At 41.7% G+C, this 17000-nt stretch overlaps 1 protein-coding gene across 1 annotated transcript in view; it reads left to right on the top strand.

The window, feature by feature from the left end:
* Positions 1–2472: 2472 nt before the first annotated feature.
* The window catches only part of UXS1 (UDP-glucuronate decarboxylase 1), a 55873-nt gene continuing 41345 nt past the window's right edge, over positions 2473–17000 (top strand). Inside the window, exons 1-2 of the mRNA XM_058824868.1 lie at positions 2473–2636; positions 14676–14703. Of these exons, the coding sequence (XP_058680851.1) occupies positions 2540–2636; positions 14676–14703 (125 nt within the window). The 5' untranslated portion in view covers positions 2473–2539. The remainder of the gene's footprint in view (positions 2637–14675; positions 14704–17000) is intronic.

Here is a 17000-nt window from a genome sequence, read left to right as displayed (position 1 = left end):
TAGCTGATGTCATGTGATCAGCCTGACCAAAATAACAACCCAAAGGCAGATGGATGCATACTGCCTGATTTATAGCACATTAAGACTCAGCACTCAAAACTATCATCCCTGTCTTGGCACATTTAGCAGCCACTACATACCAGAACCTCTGCTACTGGTGCCAGTCCTCGGCACAAGGTTGTGAATGTGACCAGCTGTATCCTGAAATAAGTTGGCTGTTGGCCTGCTGTTGGCCATCGTGGGTCTGGAAAATTTATAGTCCTTACAAGGTACATGTGGACAGTTACAGCTGAGATGGGACAGACTTACAGTCACCCCCCCCCTGCAGTTAAGTTAGACACATTCTGTCTCATTTGCAGAGTGACACAGACACAGCTGGCCCTAATGTCACGCATGACAAACAGCTGGCCCTGCAGAGAGCATGGCCAGCCTGCCTCCTGCAGAGTTCAAGTCTCCTCCACCATGAAATTCCATAATGCATCCTGCTCCTTTGCTCTCCTTTTCCCATCCTCACAGATTGCAGCCTGTCTGAACATGCTTCTGCAGCACAACTGGCACGAAGACTGAGCGAGGTGCCAAGCAAGGTGCTTTACAGAGGCAGCATGATTTGAGTCACACACTGAGCAGCCCAGCTTAGGGCAGGGCAACTGTTAAAAGCACCTGGGGCACCCCTAAAGGCTTGTGGATTTTGTACTGTGCATATGAATATGTCCTGTAATATTCTCTAGCTTTCATGTAGCACTGTTCAGCTGTAGATTTTTGATGGCCAAATTTACTGCTGGTATAAAATTCTGCTACTTTTTGAGAGATTACTACACAAGATGAATTTGGAGCTAGGTCATGTTTTAAATGATGATCTGTTATTGCCCTTACTCCATGTAGCCGGAAGCAGCGGAATGAACTCACAAGTTAGAAATAGCAAAGACAAATCAAAGGAAACAAAAATCAAGAGGAAAGGAGTGGCCTTATAATCAGAGCCCAGGGTTAGGAAATCTCAATTCTTAAGGCTTCCTGAAAAAGTCCCTTTTCTTCCATGGGTCTCACAGAGGGGGATATTCTTAATCACTCTGCACAGCACCTCACTGCACTTACCCTTCTGACTCTCCCACATTTGTTTCACTGACTTTACTCCTTGTAATAAGGAGTTAACGCTTGTTAACTGTGTGAGCCTCTGTTTGACTGAGGTCATAGTTTCTTGCTGTAAACAAGCTGCATTTCTATACTGAAAAGAAGAATTTATTTCAAGAACATTTGCTCTTGCAGTCCTCTCCCGTGGGAGGCAAGTGTGAGAAAGAATATCCCGTACAAAGTGTGTGGAGGCCACACTACTCAAGGGGAAGGTCAGGTTGTGGAGAGAGATTTCTCTTCAGATTAAGTGTAGTTGCTGGCAGGAGAACATGTTTTGACACATGAAGAAGGCACCTACCCCTCCAGGCAAATACCAATCTGCAGTTTGCAACAGGCCACTAGGACTTGAGATAGAAGCTGCAATAAAAATGTAATTGATTTTAAACCAACTGCAATCTTGTTATCCTGAACAGGGGTAAAGTCATAAACTACAAGCTGGCAGAGATGTGGGGGAGAAGGGGGAAATCCTCACATTTTTCATTTACAGAATCACGGAAAGGGCAAGATTGGAAGGCACCAGAGCAGTTCATCTGATCCAGCCTCCGTGTTCAAACAGCATCATCCTACTGCACCTTGAGGGGGGACGTCATCACAGTCTACAGCTTCTCACATGGTGGAGGGGCACGCACTGATGCCCCTTCTCTGGCAGCCAACAACAGGACCTGAGGGAATGGCCTGAAGTTATGGCAGGGGAGGTTCAGGCTGGGTATCTGGCTTTTTCACCCAGAGGGTGGTCAGGCATTGGGACAAGGCTCCCCAGGGAAGTGGTTACAGCACCTAGCCTGGCAGAAGCATCTGGATAATGCTCTCATACACATGATTTAATTATTGGGGGTGTCCTTTGCAGGGTCAAGAATTGGACTTCATTATCTTTGCGGGTCCTTTCCAACTTAAGACTATTCTGTGATTCTGAAAAATTGCATCCAGGTGGTTGTCCTTACAATGCAGATACGGAAAGCACATTGAGGACGACGCAAACACCGCTTTCAAAGCACCAGGTACCGAAGGTGCCAGCGCCACACGTGCTGTGTATGTGTGTCCACGCCTGCCTGCTCATTCCAGCAGGTCACTTTCCAAGGACCTCCACAGTGGCAGGCGACAAGTGACCAAGCCCGTCCGGCACTGAAGGGCCCTGAAAGACCGGGCGCACTCCATTTCCCGGGCACCCCGCAGGGAACCCGCGGCCGCGAAACCGAACCGCGTGTCATGAGGGAAGCGCGGGCCACGCGCATGCGCCGCCACCGCTCCGGCCGCGTCCGTGGCCCGGGAGGGAAGGGGCGGGCGGGGGAGCGGGCGCGCGCTGCCGCCGCCGCGCCTGCGCGGGCGGTTCCGGGGCGGGCGGAGCGGGGCCGAGCGGAGCCGTGGGTGGCCGCGGCCGTGCCCGGCGCTCTGCGTGCCGCTGCCGCGGGGCATGGTGAGCAAGGGGCCGCTGCTGCGCCTGCTGACCGCCATCAACCGCAGGAGGATGAAGCTGCTCATGGGGCTCGCCTTCGTCGCCTACGTCGCCTGTGAGTGAGCGGGGGTGGGGGCGGGTCTGGCACGGCCATTCATTGCCCGCTGGCACGGCGCCCCCCGTGCCCTCCGCCCGCCGTGCGGGAGAGGAGGAAGAGGAGGAGGAAGGGGACGAGGAAGATGTGGCGGCGGCACCTCCCGCGCCCCGTTGCGCTGCCCGGTTGCGGGCGCGCCGCAGCGCGGCTGCTCCGGCCCGGCGGGGCAGGGGCTCCCCGCGGGAGGCTCCGGGCGCGGGGCTCGGGGCTCCTGCCCTGCCGGAACTTTCCTGCCTGTGGCCCTGCCGGTCTCCCCCGGCAGCCGGCGCTCCCCTGCCCCGTCCCGAGGGCTTGCGGGCACCGGTGCGGGCGGGACGCGGCTCCGCGAGTGTTTCCGCAGCCGCTCCTGCCCTCAGACCGCGCTTTGTCCGCCCCGATCGCCACCTGGTAGCGGTGAGCAGCCCTCAGGGAAGTTTTTCCAGGGTAGGCCTCGTGTCTGATTTTTGTAAAATCCTCCCAAGTCCTTTGGGGGCTAAATAAATGTTTGTTTATTAACTCAGCGCGTAGCTGGAGTCTTGAGAGCCGGGGAAGAGGCACAGAGGTACTTTAGAAAATCTTAGAATAGCCAGTGTCGGGGATGTTTATGACTTCACTTACCAGCAGTGAGTCAGATAGATTTAAAATGGATTTAAAACGCTGTCCTGTCAGCTCTCTTCCCGCTCTCTTGTTTCTTCTCTTGCAATTTTAATTTATTTTGTTTTAGCCGGTTTTGTTTTCAGACTCGGGTAGATTCTATGCGGACAGCGCGATACCTTGTCAGTTCAGGTAGGGAGCAAGCCATTCTCTTGAAGGCACGCAGGTATAGGTGAGCTAGCTTTGGGGCTGAGTGTGATCACATTTCAGATCCTTCCTTCGGGTTTGGGAAGGTGGAGAGGTAGAGCACAAGTAATTTTGTTAGAGGAGTGGTGTTTCCTACCACAGAAACACAGCAATTCCCTTCATTGCCATATGTTATGGTCTTTACTGGACCTCACTATTTAGGTACCTCTGTTACCACTGAAGTTGTGTTTCAGCTCTGACTTTCAGGACAGTTTGTCCAAATGACTTCAAGTCCCTTGCATCCTGACAGCTTAATGTCAGTTCTTATTTTGAAGGGCTTACACGTTTTGCTAAGAGTGATAGTTTTCAAAACGAAAGTTAATAGGCTGCTGTGAAAACTGGATTTGAGTGGCAGATGACGTGGTCATTAGGACCTAGCTATTGATTATATTCTCTGGACAGTAATTGGTGTTTAGTTTCTAACTTGTAAGTAAAAGCCCTAAGGAGAAGCCTTCTGACTGCTTGGTTTTTTGGGATTCAGAAAAAAAGTGCAGGAGGAGAGGGACTGCAGGTCAGTGTGGCAAAAAAGTGGCTTGAAAAGGCAATAAGTTGGTGTCTGATGGGAACATGTTTTTTGCAAATCTAATATGCTGTGCTTTCCCATCTTTTGACTAGAGATCAAAAGTTGTGGAATCCTTAGGTGTCAGCTGCACAGTATGGTATGGTAGCAGATGCCACAGCTCTATCAGATTCTAGAGAATATTTTTTTGTTTGCTTTTCTCAGGAGTAATTATTTATGATCCCATTCACCTACCCTAAAAGGGTACTCCTCACAATGTTACTGAATCATCACTACGCTCTGCTTGCAGTCAGATAATGCCTGACTGAAATAGCAGAGAATCTGAGAAAACTGAGCAGCTGGTGTAGGTGTATGTGCTGGCACTTCTTACATTCCTTCTTTCTGAAGTACTCTCCAAATGACTAAGTGTTTTTAGGCTGTGTGCCTCCTTTCCATGAATTTCCATTCAGTATTAGGGCATGGGCATTCAGACTTACAGACTTGCAGCATTCCATTTTACAGGGAATGGAATAGTTGGCAAGGATATTATTTTTTTCTGAACTAGAGGGTAAGACTTTTTAAATAGTGCCATTTTGTCAGCCTGTGTGTGAAAGCCTGAGCAAATGTTTTGGGAATATAATTTAGAAAAATGTTGTATTTCATAGAAATCGTTTGCCTTTGAATGCAAATTGGTTACAAAGGTGCCTGAAGAACTCTCTGTGCGAGTTTGCAAACTAGAGAAATAACTTTTTGCATGCAGTTGAAAGGCTGTGAGCTATTTCACTCTCAGGAGTCATTGAGTGGCTCTCTTGGTAGTCTCACACAGTGGTGGATGGCTGGGCTGTTTCAGTATCTCTGCTCCCCATCTATACAATGATTGAAATGTCTTTGTTGTGCCCCAGATGAAGGAACTGGTCTGGACTGAGGTCACCCCTTTGTGTTACAGCAGTTTGACGATGTGGGTATTCAGCAGCTGTTTGGGCCCAGCTGGAGGAGGTGGTGCACAGTGGTGGAATGGGAAAGAAGCTGGCAGTGCTGCTGGCAGGGTTGCCATCACATGCTTTGCAGGTCTGCAGTTAGCAGCCTGTCTCTGAAGGAGTCCTGTTTACTTTGGTTGAGGTAGCATCATGACATGATATACACTGTTAAGAGTCATGTTATAAAACCCCTAGAACTCCTTTATGGATTTCACTTGGTTCCCTAGTAGTGCTTAGAGCCAGAAAGATCCTTACTTTGGATTTGAATTAAGGTAGTATTTGATGCCTCATTTCTGTAAGTCTAATTTATATTAGTTTTAAAAAATCATTCGCTTGAAACATTGTGCTATTCATGGTTTGTATGTATAAAAATAGAATCCAAAAGGAACATTTCTATGTAGAAGGCAATTAAAAGCTGTTGTGACTTAAGCAACTGTGTCCTGGAAAAAGGAAGGGAATAAAGTTTAAAATTTACCTTTACCTTTTCTGTAGGCCCTGGGTGAAAGGGGTGATGATGTTCCCCACTGCCCAGGTGATGAATTTGGAGATGGTGCAGCTAGCAAGCTGTCTGAATCACTCTGTAGTATGTCAGACTGCTAGTCAATTTTTTATTGATACTCTTCATAATTAACTTAGTTGACTCACCTTCAGCGCTGTCTTCTTCTGTGAACATTGCATGAGTATACTCTGCTACATATAGTGGAAAGCCTTGCCCTGAGGTTGAGTTTGCATTGCCCTTTTTTAAAGGGAAAAAAACTTCTGCTCCAACTTGCCTCTCATTTAACCCCCAGCAGAATAGTGCAGGAGTGCTAATGCTAACCAGAGTGGGGTGGAGGGGAGTGTGGAGGTGGACTCAACAAATTCTTTCAGTCATGAGCTCCACTTACATCATCTTGAAGCTGTTGTGAAACCACAGCTTCAGAACATGAGGTGATTATAGAAGTGAAGTGGGTTTAATTGATTTTTGTTTCTCTGTAATGAGAAATGTAGACAGATCATAAAAGAGCAGTGAATTAAATCAATAATGTTAAAAAACTTCAGTGTCCCCACAATATGAATAACTTATATGCAGGCTTGCAGGCTGAGAGTGTTATGTTTTTAAAAACCCCATTTGTGTGTTGGGATGTCAATACATAGACACCTTCAACTCACTCCCTTGGAAGTTTTAAGAGTATATTCAGCTTTATATGGACATGCAACTATGCCTCAGTGGTACTGTCTTTGCAGAATCAGAACCTATTTAAGTTGTTGGAAATACACTTAGAATCTTGTAGTCAGGATTTAAAGACCAGAGCTCATCAATCTGCATGGTTTGGTCTAATCTTGATGCTACTGTAAATAATCGGCTGATGTATGACAGGGCAGTTCTTAATGCATGTTCTTAATGAAAAAGTTAAGAGCTCTATTTTGGTAAAGTAGAACAGTTCTCTTTACTCATTTGTAGATCAAATGGTTCTCAGGAAGTATATCAGTTGCCTTGTTCCTTTTCCAAGGGGAAAATGGAATAGTAGGGTGCTGTCATGAGACCCAAGCTTAAGACCTCATTTCCTTTGTAAGATAAGATATAGCAGAGCTATTAGAACAACTTAAAAATGAAATGTCAAAATAATGTGAGGGAAGTACATCCTGTAGTATAGTGGTCTGACTTTTCACAGCATTGTTAGTTTCCATGGTTGTTATCCTTTGTTTTATAGGATTAGCCATTTATTTTTGTCAGATTTTCATCACTAGGAAGAATGCAATGTTCTCTTCTCAAAATATCGAGGTGTGAGTGAGCTTTTCAGTTTAAATCTCACCAGCCCCTTGCATGCTGCTTGTCTTGCATATGTTCAAATGTTACTTAATGTTTTGTTTTGATAAACTTTTACTTCCACTTTTCATAGTAGAAGAGCAGTTATCAAGTTGGTCCTGCCCTATTGCTTCAGGCTGTCTCAATGTTATTCAGCATCATAAATCTTCCTTCCCCAGCCATTTTTAACTAGATGTCAGGACTGATTGGCCATGGAAGGGTTCAAAATGGTTGTGCAGGACATCAGGCTTACTGGCTGGGTTCACATTCACCAAGTTGCCTTTCGTTTGTGGGTTTATGCAGATAAGCTCACTGTTGTAAGAGCTTCCACTTCCCTGCTCATCAGGCTTGCAACTAGCTGTACTCCTGTAGCTTATGAAAATTTGTTCATGCTTCAGTTGTTTGTCAGGAATAGATGGACTCTGAGTATGCCTTGCTAGCCATGATGTTTTAAAACAATTTTTTACATCCTGGAAAAATTGATCTCTCTCTTATCCTCTCTTATTCCTCTCTTATCTCCTTTTAATATTTGTCTTTAATCTTTTTCCCTGCACTTAGTATTTGTCTCTTCTGCTCCATGTGCAGGAGACAGCCCTGTCATCATTCCACTCAAGGATGAACACTCCTAGAGCTTCCACCTTCTTTACCCTCTTTTTTTGCAAAGGGGAATATTTCTCTGACATTTATATTGCTTGTCTCTTATTTTCTAAGGTTAGTTGACCAAGCAGAGTTTGGATGAAACTGGTAGTTTTCAGCATCTCATTTATGGACTGGAGAGAAGGAGAGGTGGGGGTTATGGCATCAATTTACCTCAAGGGGTTTGTGAAGTTAGCTGGGAAAAGTGAATTTGTTTGTTACAGTGCTGACCATTGGGACATTCTGTGAGTCTACTGAAATCAATCTTAGCTATCACCAGATGGGTCAGTGGAGGAGCAGTGGTAAGAATGATATGCTGAAGGTACAAGGCAGGAAGGACTAAGAACAGAGAACTGGAAAAAAAACTTAATAGAAAATTTCAAGAGAATTTTCCATCTGGAAAACTAAGAACAAAATTCAGCTATAAAGTGATGATGCTAATTGATATGGAAGAAAAAGTACCCTTGGCTACCTTCCCATGCAGTATGAATCTCCATTAACTCTTGTAAAGAAGAAAAATTTGCATAATGTTATATCTCACAGCTGTGTGAGAGTATGGGCTTGCCAAGGTTTAAGCATTTGTTCTTAAGAGAGTGGAGAAATTTCCTGGTGATTGTGTTGCCTTTGTTTTGCTAGTTGATGACTAGCTGAAGGGTTGACATAGAGCTGCAGTAATGCTGTCCAAGATACAGAGAGAGCATCTTTCCCTTAGCAAGCCCTGTGTGGTTGTGTCTGTGATACTTCTCATGTGGGAAAAGTTCTTATCTGCTGTCTTTGATTTGGGGCAGGAAATCTTGTACTGTTGAGCAAGGCATCAGTTCAGGAGATGCAACAAGAACTATTTGCCATACAGAGATCTGTGTAGACTTACCAGAGGGGTATTTTTTAAAAATCTTTTTAAATATTCAAGTTGTTGTACTTTCCCCAAAGGCATAATCATAAACTTCACTCAGGAAAGTGACATTTCTCAATACAAAGTTATGATTAGTAATCGTATGTTGTTGTCTCCACTAATATTGCAAAATACTCTCATCAGTAAAATAATTTTCTAAAGCAAATTGACATACTGCTGGAATTACACATGGGCTACAGCTGAGACGGTTTTTTTATTCTTATGGAATCAAGACTATAAAAGGTGATTTGAAATATATTGGCCAAATCATAAAATGGTTTGCATTGGATGAGACTTTTAAAGATCATCTAATCCAGCCCCCCACTTCCCAGGGGGAATGTTCTACATCTTTTAGTAGAACAGGTTGCTTAGAGCCCTGTCCAACCTCATGTTGTTTACAGGTGTGGGCCATCCACAACTTTTCTGGGCAACCTGTTCAGGCTTGGCACTTCCATAGTAAAGAATTGCTTCCTTGCATCTTACTTAAACCTACTGTCTTTCAGGCTAACACCATTGCCTCTTAGGGGTCCTCTCACTACAGGCCTTGCTAGAAAGTTTTTCTTCATTGTTCTTGTAAGCCCCCTTTAAGTAAAGCCACAGTAAGGTCTCTTCAGAGCCTTTTCTTCTCCAGGCTTTTCTAGCCAGCTCTCTCAGACAGTCCTGGTAAGAGAGGTGTTCTATTCCTCTGACCATGTTTTGTGACCCTCCTCTGGACCCTCTCTGACAAGTCAATGTGTTTCTTGTCCTGGGAGCCCTAGAGCTGTATGCCAGTGGTCTCTCATGAGAGTGGAGTAGAGAGGAAGGATCACCTCAGTTGACAGGGTGACCACACTTCTTTTGGTGCTGCCCAGTGTTTTTGATTTGTTTTCTGAGCTGAAAGTGCACATTGCCATTCCATGTCCAAATTTTCTACTAGTACCCCCAGGACCTGCTTGACAGTCCTCTTGTAACCCAGTCTGTACTGGTACTGGTGATTGCTCCAACCCAGGTGCAGGACCTTGCACTCTATGAGGTTCATGTTTGCCCATTACTTAAGCTTGTCCTTGTCCCTCTGGATGGCATCCTTTCCCTCAATACACTTAACAGCTTCATCTGCAGACTTGCTGAGGATGCACTCAGTGCTGTGTCTGTGTCCTTAATGGAGATACTGAGCAGTACTGGTCCCAGGGCACCCCTCTGATGGACACCAGTTGTTACTGATCTCCTCTGGGCACTGAGCCCTGGGTGCAGCCACCCAGCTGCCATCTCTTGAGTAGTCCATCAAAGTCATATTTCTCCAGTTTAGCCACAAGATATTGTGTGGGAAATAATAGTTTCCTAAAGAAAATTGTTGTATTTATGTTATTAAATATGTACAATGATTAAATTAAAACTTTAATGCAATTGTATTAAGAAGTATTTTATTATTTCCCTTTACATGTGCTCCCTTTTTGTCAGGTTTGTGTCTGGAAACTAAAACCTTATTTCTTCTAGGAGACTGAAGTTGCTGAGTGACTGTTGAGAGTCAGATTTAAGCAAAAAAAAAACCAAAAAGAAACCTAAACCCTTTTTTGAATGCTGTTGCATCTCTCTGAAATGGAAAGTTTGAAGCAATTCACTTTGGATGTTCAGAGCATACGAGTTTGCTCTAAAAATTCTGATTATGACTATATCAATTCATATTATTCCTGCATGCTGTTTCTGTTGATAGTGAAATCTATTTGTAACAAACATCATCTTGTAATCTCTATATTTTGTGGAGCAGAAGTTGAAAGGTGGCTGATACAGGGAAAAATCTCTGTGCTTTCAGCTAAATCTATTTAGACAAAAGTTTGTATAGAAGTTTCTTTAACAGTCCTGAAAATGCAAACAACAAAGCAATTGGGAAAGAATATGGTTTTAAAAGAGATTGCATCTGTTTTGGTACTCTATGGACATCATGGTTTTGATTTTTAAAATATCTGTTTTAAAATGTATGTGATGCTGAAACTAGTGATGTCACTAATAATTTCAGATTGAGTGTATATTACTGTTGAGGGCCTGTAGTAGTTTGTGACTTGATTTTAATGTCATTTAAAGAGACCCAGAAAGGAGGGATAAAGATACAGGGTTCTTTCAGGATTGTGTTTTTTCCCACCTTTGGGTTGTGACAGAGTTGTTTTCTGGTTCCTCAGCCTGTTATGGATGAGTTAATGATGGCATACAAGGTTCTCTTGGTGTAGTAACCTGTATTTGATAGAAACCTGTACAAAAAGTATTATTGCAAAGATGACAAATTTAAAGAATATTCAGATGAAAACATACATCCAATTCCTGTGTTTGGAGGACCTGGAAAGGGAACGCTTGCTATGAAATGCAGCTGGTTAGAGTTAGAAAGTCTGACTGTGATATTGAAGTGTCCATTTAATAGTAGATGCTCAGCAAAACCCTAGCCAAATACTTGGGGTTTCTGTTGTATTTTTCAAGTGTGATTTAACATATTTTATATCTTGTGTTGTTGTGATTTGGGGTTTTGTTGTTGTTGTTGTTGTTTTGGTTTGTTGTTGTTGTTTGGGTGATTTTTTTTGTTGTTGTTTTTTTTTTTGTTGTTTTTTTTCTTAATGTAGGCATGGTTGGTTTGTATCCAAAGGATAGCTCCTGGACTATTCCTTTGCTATCAGTATCCCTGTCATTCCAGTCCTCTGCATTCAGCATCATTTCAGAATGCGGCTTCTCTAGAAAAACTAAACAAACTTTTAAATTTTCAGGAATGTAAATATATTCAGTAGGAACAAAACCAACACCAAATTCTTTACTCATATATGGCTAATTGCCTTTAAGGGAGGTTTGAGAAGTCTTGAAAACCTACAACAATTTTACTGTAAGACTGTGCCTGCCGGGTACTTACAGCTTAATCTCAGTGGCTGGGGAAAGCAACAAAAAAGTGTTTGAGTTTTCTACAAACCTTGAGTGATTAATGTTTAGTCAGATAAATGGAAATACCTCTTTAATAAAAATACCGTGATTGCAGCATTAAGAAACCTTTTTTTTCTTTTATTTCTTTTATTTCTTTTTCTTTTTTTAAAACAGGCTATTTTAGAGAGTTCTTCATCATTTTACTCAAGAGATGATCCTTGAGTCCTTCCCTGGAAGCCTTCACTTTAAAGTATAATGTCTGTGGGAATGATTAATGATTAATGTACTTTGCTCTTCATAGTACTTGCAATTAATCCTTGCAAAAATGCTGCAATAAAAATTATTTATTTTTTTGTGAAAAGGATGCAACGGGGAAAAAGACACCTCAAATAGGTGCAGTCCTATTTTTACTCTTCCTACAGCCCATTAAACCAGGCTCCAACAATTCAGATATTCTGCTCACTTCCCTAATGCCAATTTACCATGACCTTAATCAGTCATTGGGTGAGGTTTACAATCCGTCTTTGAAAGTGGAACCCCTGTCTCCTTCTGTTGTAGGTGAATGTCTGAATTGTTAGGATACAAGTCATGCTTCTTCCAGTGAATGATGAATTCTTCTCTTGCACAGAGTTTCAGTAGATGGCAGGAAGACTATATTTATGAATGCCTTCTAGTTGGATAAGTTGGAAGTTCTTCACAGAGTATGTTCTGTGTGGCTGTGGGGGGTGAGGATGTTAAATCTCTACAGTCTGAGAATTGGCACAGGACTATTATCCTGGATTAATACCTTTTGGCTTAAAAGATTTGGCTTTAGACTTGAATTTTTAAAACTGGCTTTTACAGTGAAGCTCTGGGTTGTGTTAGTGTTTGCTCAAATTTGGTCCATTAGGAGTCTCATGCTTTTGAAAGCTGGGTTTGTGTAGTGCCTAATTTGTGACCTTGCTGATGTGGAAGATTTTTTTAACCATCTGTGTTTGCAGCTTTTGGGGCCTGAACTTGATGGGCCTGTCAAGTGGTTTTGTGATGCCTGTAAGGATTTTCATCTTGAATTTAGGCTTATAATTTTCATCATTCTGCTTGTGGATTTGGACCTACTTACCTCTGTGTTTCCATGATTCTTGCCTGAGTGTCAAACCAGCATTGACTTGACCTTTAGGGCAAGGAAATCCTCTGTGAGCCAGGCTTGATTCTGGTTCTGCTGCTGGGTAAGCACGTTATATAAACAGCTCTGTATTTGGAAGAAAAACAGCCAAACCTTATTTCCACTCTTGTACAAAAATGTTAGCTCTGATCCCTTCAACCTTGGTGTAAGCTCCATGAGAGCACCAGTAGCCAAAGAGGTCCTTTTGAGAATTGCACATTCAGAATCCTTTATGAAGGCAGTGAGTATGTTGAAGTGAGTTTTTCCAACATCTCTGTACACATGAGAGACTTCAGGGTTCTTCATATCTCTCTGTATGATAGTTCCTGAGTGATAAATTTTGCAAATTTTTTTGCAAATTTTTTTTTTAGCAGTACCCAATACAATTTGTAAAAGTTTAATGCAAGGTCATGTTCTCCTACAGAACTGAGATATCAAAAACAGTGTTTCTGCAAGGATGTGAATGCCTTTCTGCGCTTCCCTTCCCTGCTGTGCACACTGAGCACACACAAGTCACATGTTTTCTTTAGGAAGCCAGTTCCTTGTGTGCAATGTGGCTTCACTGTCTTTGCAACAAAACTGGGAGGGTGGTATTTGTTGCAACTGGCAACTCCTTTTTTTTTTTCCTTCAGTCAATTCCTACTTCACCAGCTAAGCCAGATGCTTCCTGCCACTGCATAACCACTTACATTGTTTTCTGTAGCCCAGAAAAATTATTCTGTGTAAGTGTAGCTCAGTCCTGTTTAACTGAAGAATTCTGTACCTGTTACTGCCAGATTGTCATCACTCATTGAAAGAAAAGTAGTTTTTTCATTAGTGTTGTCATACATAATTCTAAAATCCTAGCCAGAGGGTGAATAACTTGAATTTACTGTGCTGGACACTGTATTTCGTTTTCACCACATTCAATTTACTTTATCTAGTTAACACAAAATCCAGGTTATTTAAAAATTCTGTTGGATTTTATGGGTCATTTGTTGTAATATAATAAAGCTTCCCTATCTTTACCCCAGAAGATGACAGGTGGTTTTATGGTATCACCACAGATAACACAGAGCCCTCCTACAGTTTATTTCTTATTCTGTCATGGATTCCTTTGAGTTACTCGTGAGTTACTTAGCAGCACTCAGCACTTACAAACAGTTCAGTAGCTTTCCCATCCCCTGAAGGCTAGAACAACTGCATTACTGAATCCTTATTTGTGTCCTCCCCACTCCTCCTTCCTGGGAACGTCTCATTTCTCCTGCCTGGAAGGTGCCTGTGACTATAGCAGTATTTTTTGTTTTGTTTCTGTAACACCTTATCCATGAGCTCATTGAGTAATAGTGATGGAAATGTATGTGCAAAGCCTAAAGGCAGGCAAAATATTTTACAGCTTACAAAATCTGGGGACACTTTAGAAATTTTCTGTATGTATGGTAATGCTGTGTATAGGCTACTCCCTAAGACCCAATGTAATTTGGTCCTTAGCTTGAGCCTTGTCCCTTAAAGAGCAACTCCAGAATGATTTTCTGGAGATGTTTGGAGTATATTTCTTGTGTTGCTTGTTTTGCAAAATCCCTTACATAACTGTTCCACGTTAAACTTGTTTATCTTGATGATGCAAAGTTGTCGAGTGTTCCTTGTCAGTGTAGCCTGGTTTATGGCTTCTAATTTTTTCACTTTAACCTGCATTCTGTTTCCTAGTTGAAAGTTAAAAGTAAAGTCAGTGTTCTCATAGTCTTCCTATAATCTCCTAAGCCCTGACCAGTTATATCTTTTGGTCTTTGATTTTTATATGGTGATTTATCTTTCTATAAAACTTTTTCCATACAAACAGTAATAAATGAGTTTTGTTTGCTTACTGAGGCATTGTAAGTTATATTGCTTAGGTGTCTTATGTGTTTACATCACATTATATATGTATTTAGACACAATTATATGTGCATACAAGCACTTGCTACCTTTAATGCAGGACTCCTGAGGCACCTCCTTGGAGTGGTTCAGCTCTAGTCTGTAGTGGCCAGTCTTTTGTCACTCTGCAGTTTCCAATTTGTGTGGTTCAGGTCCACAGGGCTGGTTTCTTGCTCTTGTCATTTTTTCCAGTATCCTTAATAAACAAGTTGAGTGTTCTGATTCATCCAATCTGTGTGCAGTCCCAAATTACAGGTTAAATAATTCCTGTGTATTTTTTTACAGTCACATGTAATCTCATCATAATTCCACCCATACTCTGAAACTGTGTTCTAGACACTTACGTATGGGAGGTGTATATGTAACTTTGTTTGTGATTGACATAATATTGTCTTAAATTCCTTCTGATGATAATAGGAAAAAATTACTTCAGGTACTGCTATATGACATTGTAATGTTTTCTCTCTTCTTATTTTCCAGCTGTATGGGGAAACTTTGTCAATATGAGGTAAAGTATAAAATTTTTGTATTGACTATCCTTACCTTTAATAAAATTAACTTACTTTCCTATCAATATATATAAAGCAGAGAGAAAAACAGCAGCTCACGCTGTTGTTTGGGTGGTTGCTAAGAAGCTGATACCATTTTTTTTTTAAATACAAAATTATTGTATATTTGCTATAGATCTCATCTGGAATTTTACTGGCACTTCATCTGCTTTTGTTTGCACAAATTCATCTTCTGATTTTGGCCAGTTGGTTGGCATACCTGTTTGTATAGGCTTGGATTCTGCTTTTCCTTAGCACAGATGTGACTGTATCTCAGTGATAATGTCGGCTTAAATATTGAAGAGCAGCACATTCTCCACTGATTCCCATTATTAAATTTCTATACCTAGAATCAGAAATGTTCTTTGGAGAGTTTTTCCTCCTCCACAGTTAATTGGTAGAAAATCTGATTATTTAACTGCTGAAAAGGAGAAAATCCTGCATTGTCCTCTAGAATTTTTTTCCTTTAGAAACAGAAAGACAATATGTATGCAGAACATGCAGATTTCCACATTTCTGCTTGCATGTGAATTTGTCCTGCAGGAAAATTCACTGGGAAGACACAGCTGCAAAAGAAATAGAAGAGAATATGGCGACAGCTTATTCCCTACAGCAAAGTCATTGTGTATAGAGGACAGAATATTTTACCATGTTGTTTTGCTAGTAAAGGATTTTGGTTTTCTGTTGCCACTTCTAGCAGCACGTAGTAAGGAAAGATTGAGACAAAATAAGAATAATAGTAATGAATTTTCTCTAGGCTCTAATGCACTCATGACAGCTTACCCTGGGATCTGTTCCTATCACAGGTGGTCCACTCTGCTCCTCTCAGAGTTTCCCACCCTTGATGCAAAGAGTGCTCAGCTGTCAGGCAAACAGCTGCTGGGCTGCTGTGGGTTGCAGATGGAGATATCAGTTAGATTACCGTGTTATCATGACCAGTGAACTATGGCAGCTTAGCAGCTGTTACATGAGCAGCTGATCATTTCTTAACAAAGGACAAGAACCTCAGAGAGGGGTTTGAGGAGGACAGGTCGGTGTGGGATCCTGATATTCTGGTTTATTTCCTGATAAGCTGTTCTTAAAAATTCTGCCGCTGGCTGCCTCTGAATTCTTATTTGAGATGTCCTTTTTAGAGCTGTTGAGGGTGAAAATTATTTCTGAGGGACTGATGTTGGTCCTCAGCCAGTAGGATTGTCTTCATTAGGAGGAAATGCCCATGAAAAATTAGGTTGCAGAGTGAGTTGCAGGATTTTACTGTGAGTAAAAAACAGTAGGAACTATTTTTGAGGGGAACTTTTTAAATTCTGAGGGGATTTCCATATTTTCCTTCCTCACTTACAAGAGAGGAAAGACTATGTTCCACAGTTGTTTGCATAGTTTTTTGTAATTTTCTGTTACTTGGGTAAACATTTTCAAAATCCTCCAGGATAGCTTAATACCACTTCCTCATAGTACAACCATTCAACATTAGCTTCAGGGTTTTTATTGCCACTAGTGCAATAAATGACAACTTGGTTTGAACAGATGGTTCAGGGAATGTGTGTCTTACTGTTGGAATTTACTGTATTCTTTAGAGGTACAAATGAATCTGGTCAGTAAGGTCTTTGGCTCAGTAATAGGCAGTTAACTTTCTTAAAAAGTGAGAGTTTTACAGAGGGTTATGAAGGGAATCATTGCTTTAACTTCTAGCAGTGTGGTGTATATATATATATATATATATCTGCTTAACAAAGGATCTTCTGTTTCTCTAGGTGTAATGAGTTCAGGTCCCAAGTAAAGGAGCTCTGTTTTTCACTTGAAAGAACTGCATTTTATGTTGGATACCCATGATTCCTCTAGTATGCCAAAACTTTAACTACTGTGAGATAAATAATTCCCCTTTCAGAAGGTTTAATTGAAAAAAACCCAAAAACATAGTAACACAAATGTTAGGAAAATTGCATAACCTTGATACAAGAGGTAGAATTTAAAAATACATATTCTACACTTGTAAAAATTTACTCAAAAGTGAGACACTTTACCCAATTAGATGCTAAATAAGACCACACAGATTTGTGCAAGACACTGATCTTTTTAGACAGTATTCTATTTTCATGAGTTACCACAACATACTTCATCCTTGGCCTCATGTCAATGAGTAACATTTGTGTGAGAAGTCAGTATTGCCCATCAGGCTGTTACTGAAGATGTGTTTTAGTGCAGTTGGGGGTTTTTCCCATGTGTTTGGAAAAGTTCAAAGTCAAAGTGGGATACATTT

This window comes from Ammospiza caudacuta, chromosome 2, assembly GCF_027887145.1.
Source record: "Ammospiza caudacuta isolate bAmmCau1 chromosome 2, bAmmCau1.pri, whole genome shotgun sequence".
Taxonomy (NCBI): domain Eukaryota; kingdom Metazoa; phylum Chordata; class Aves; order Passeriformes; family Passerellidae; genus Ammospiza; species Ammospiza caudacuta.
The sequence above is the reverse complement of the archived record's forward strand: the minus strand, read 5'-3'. Positions and strand labels throughout refer to the sequence as shown.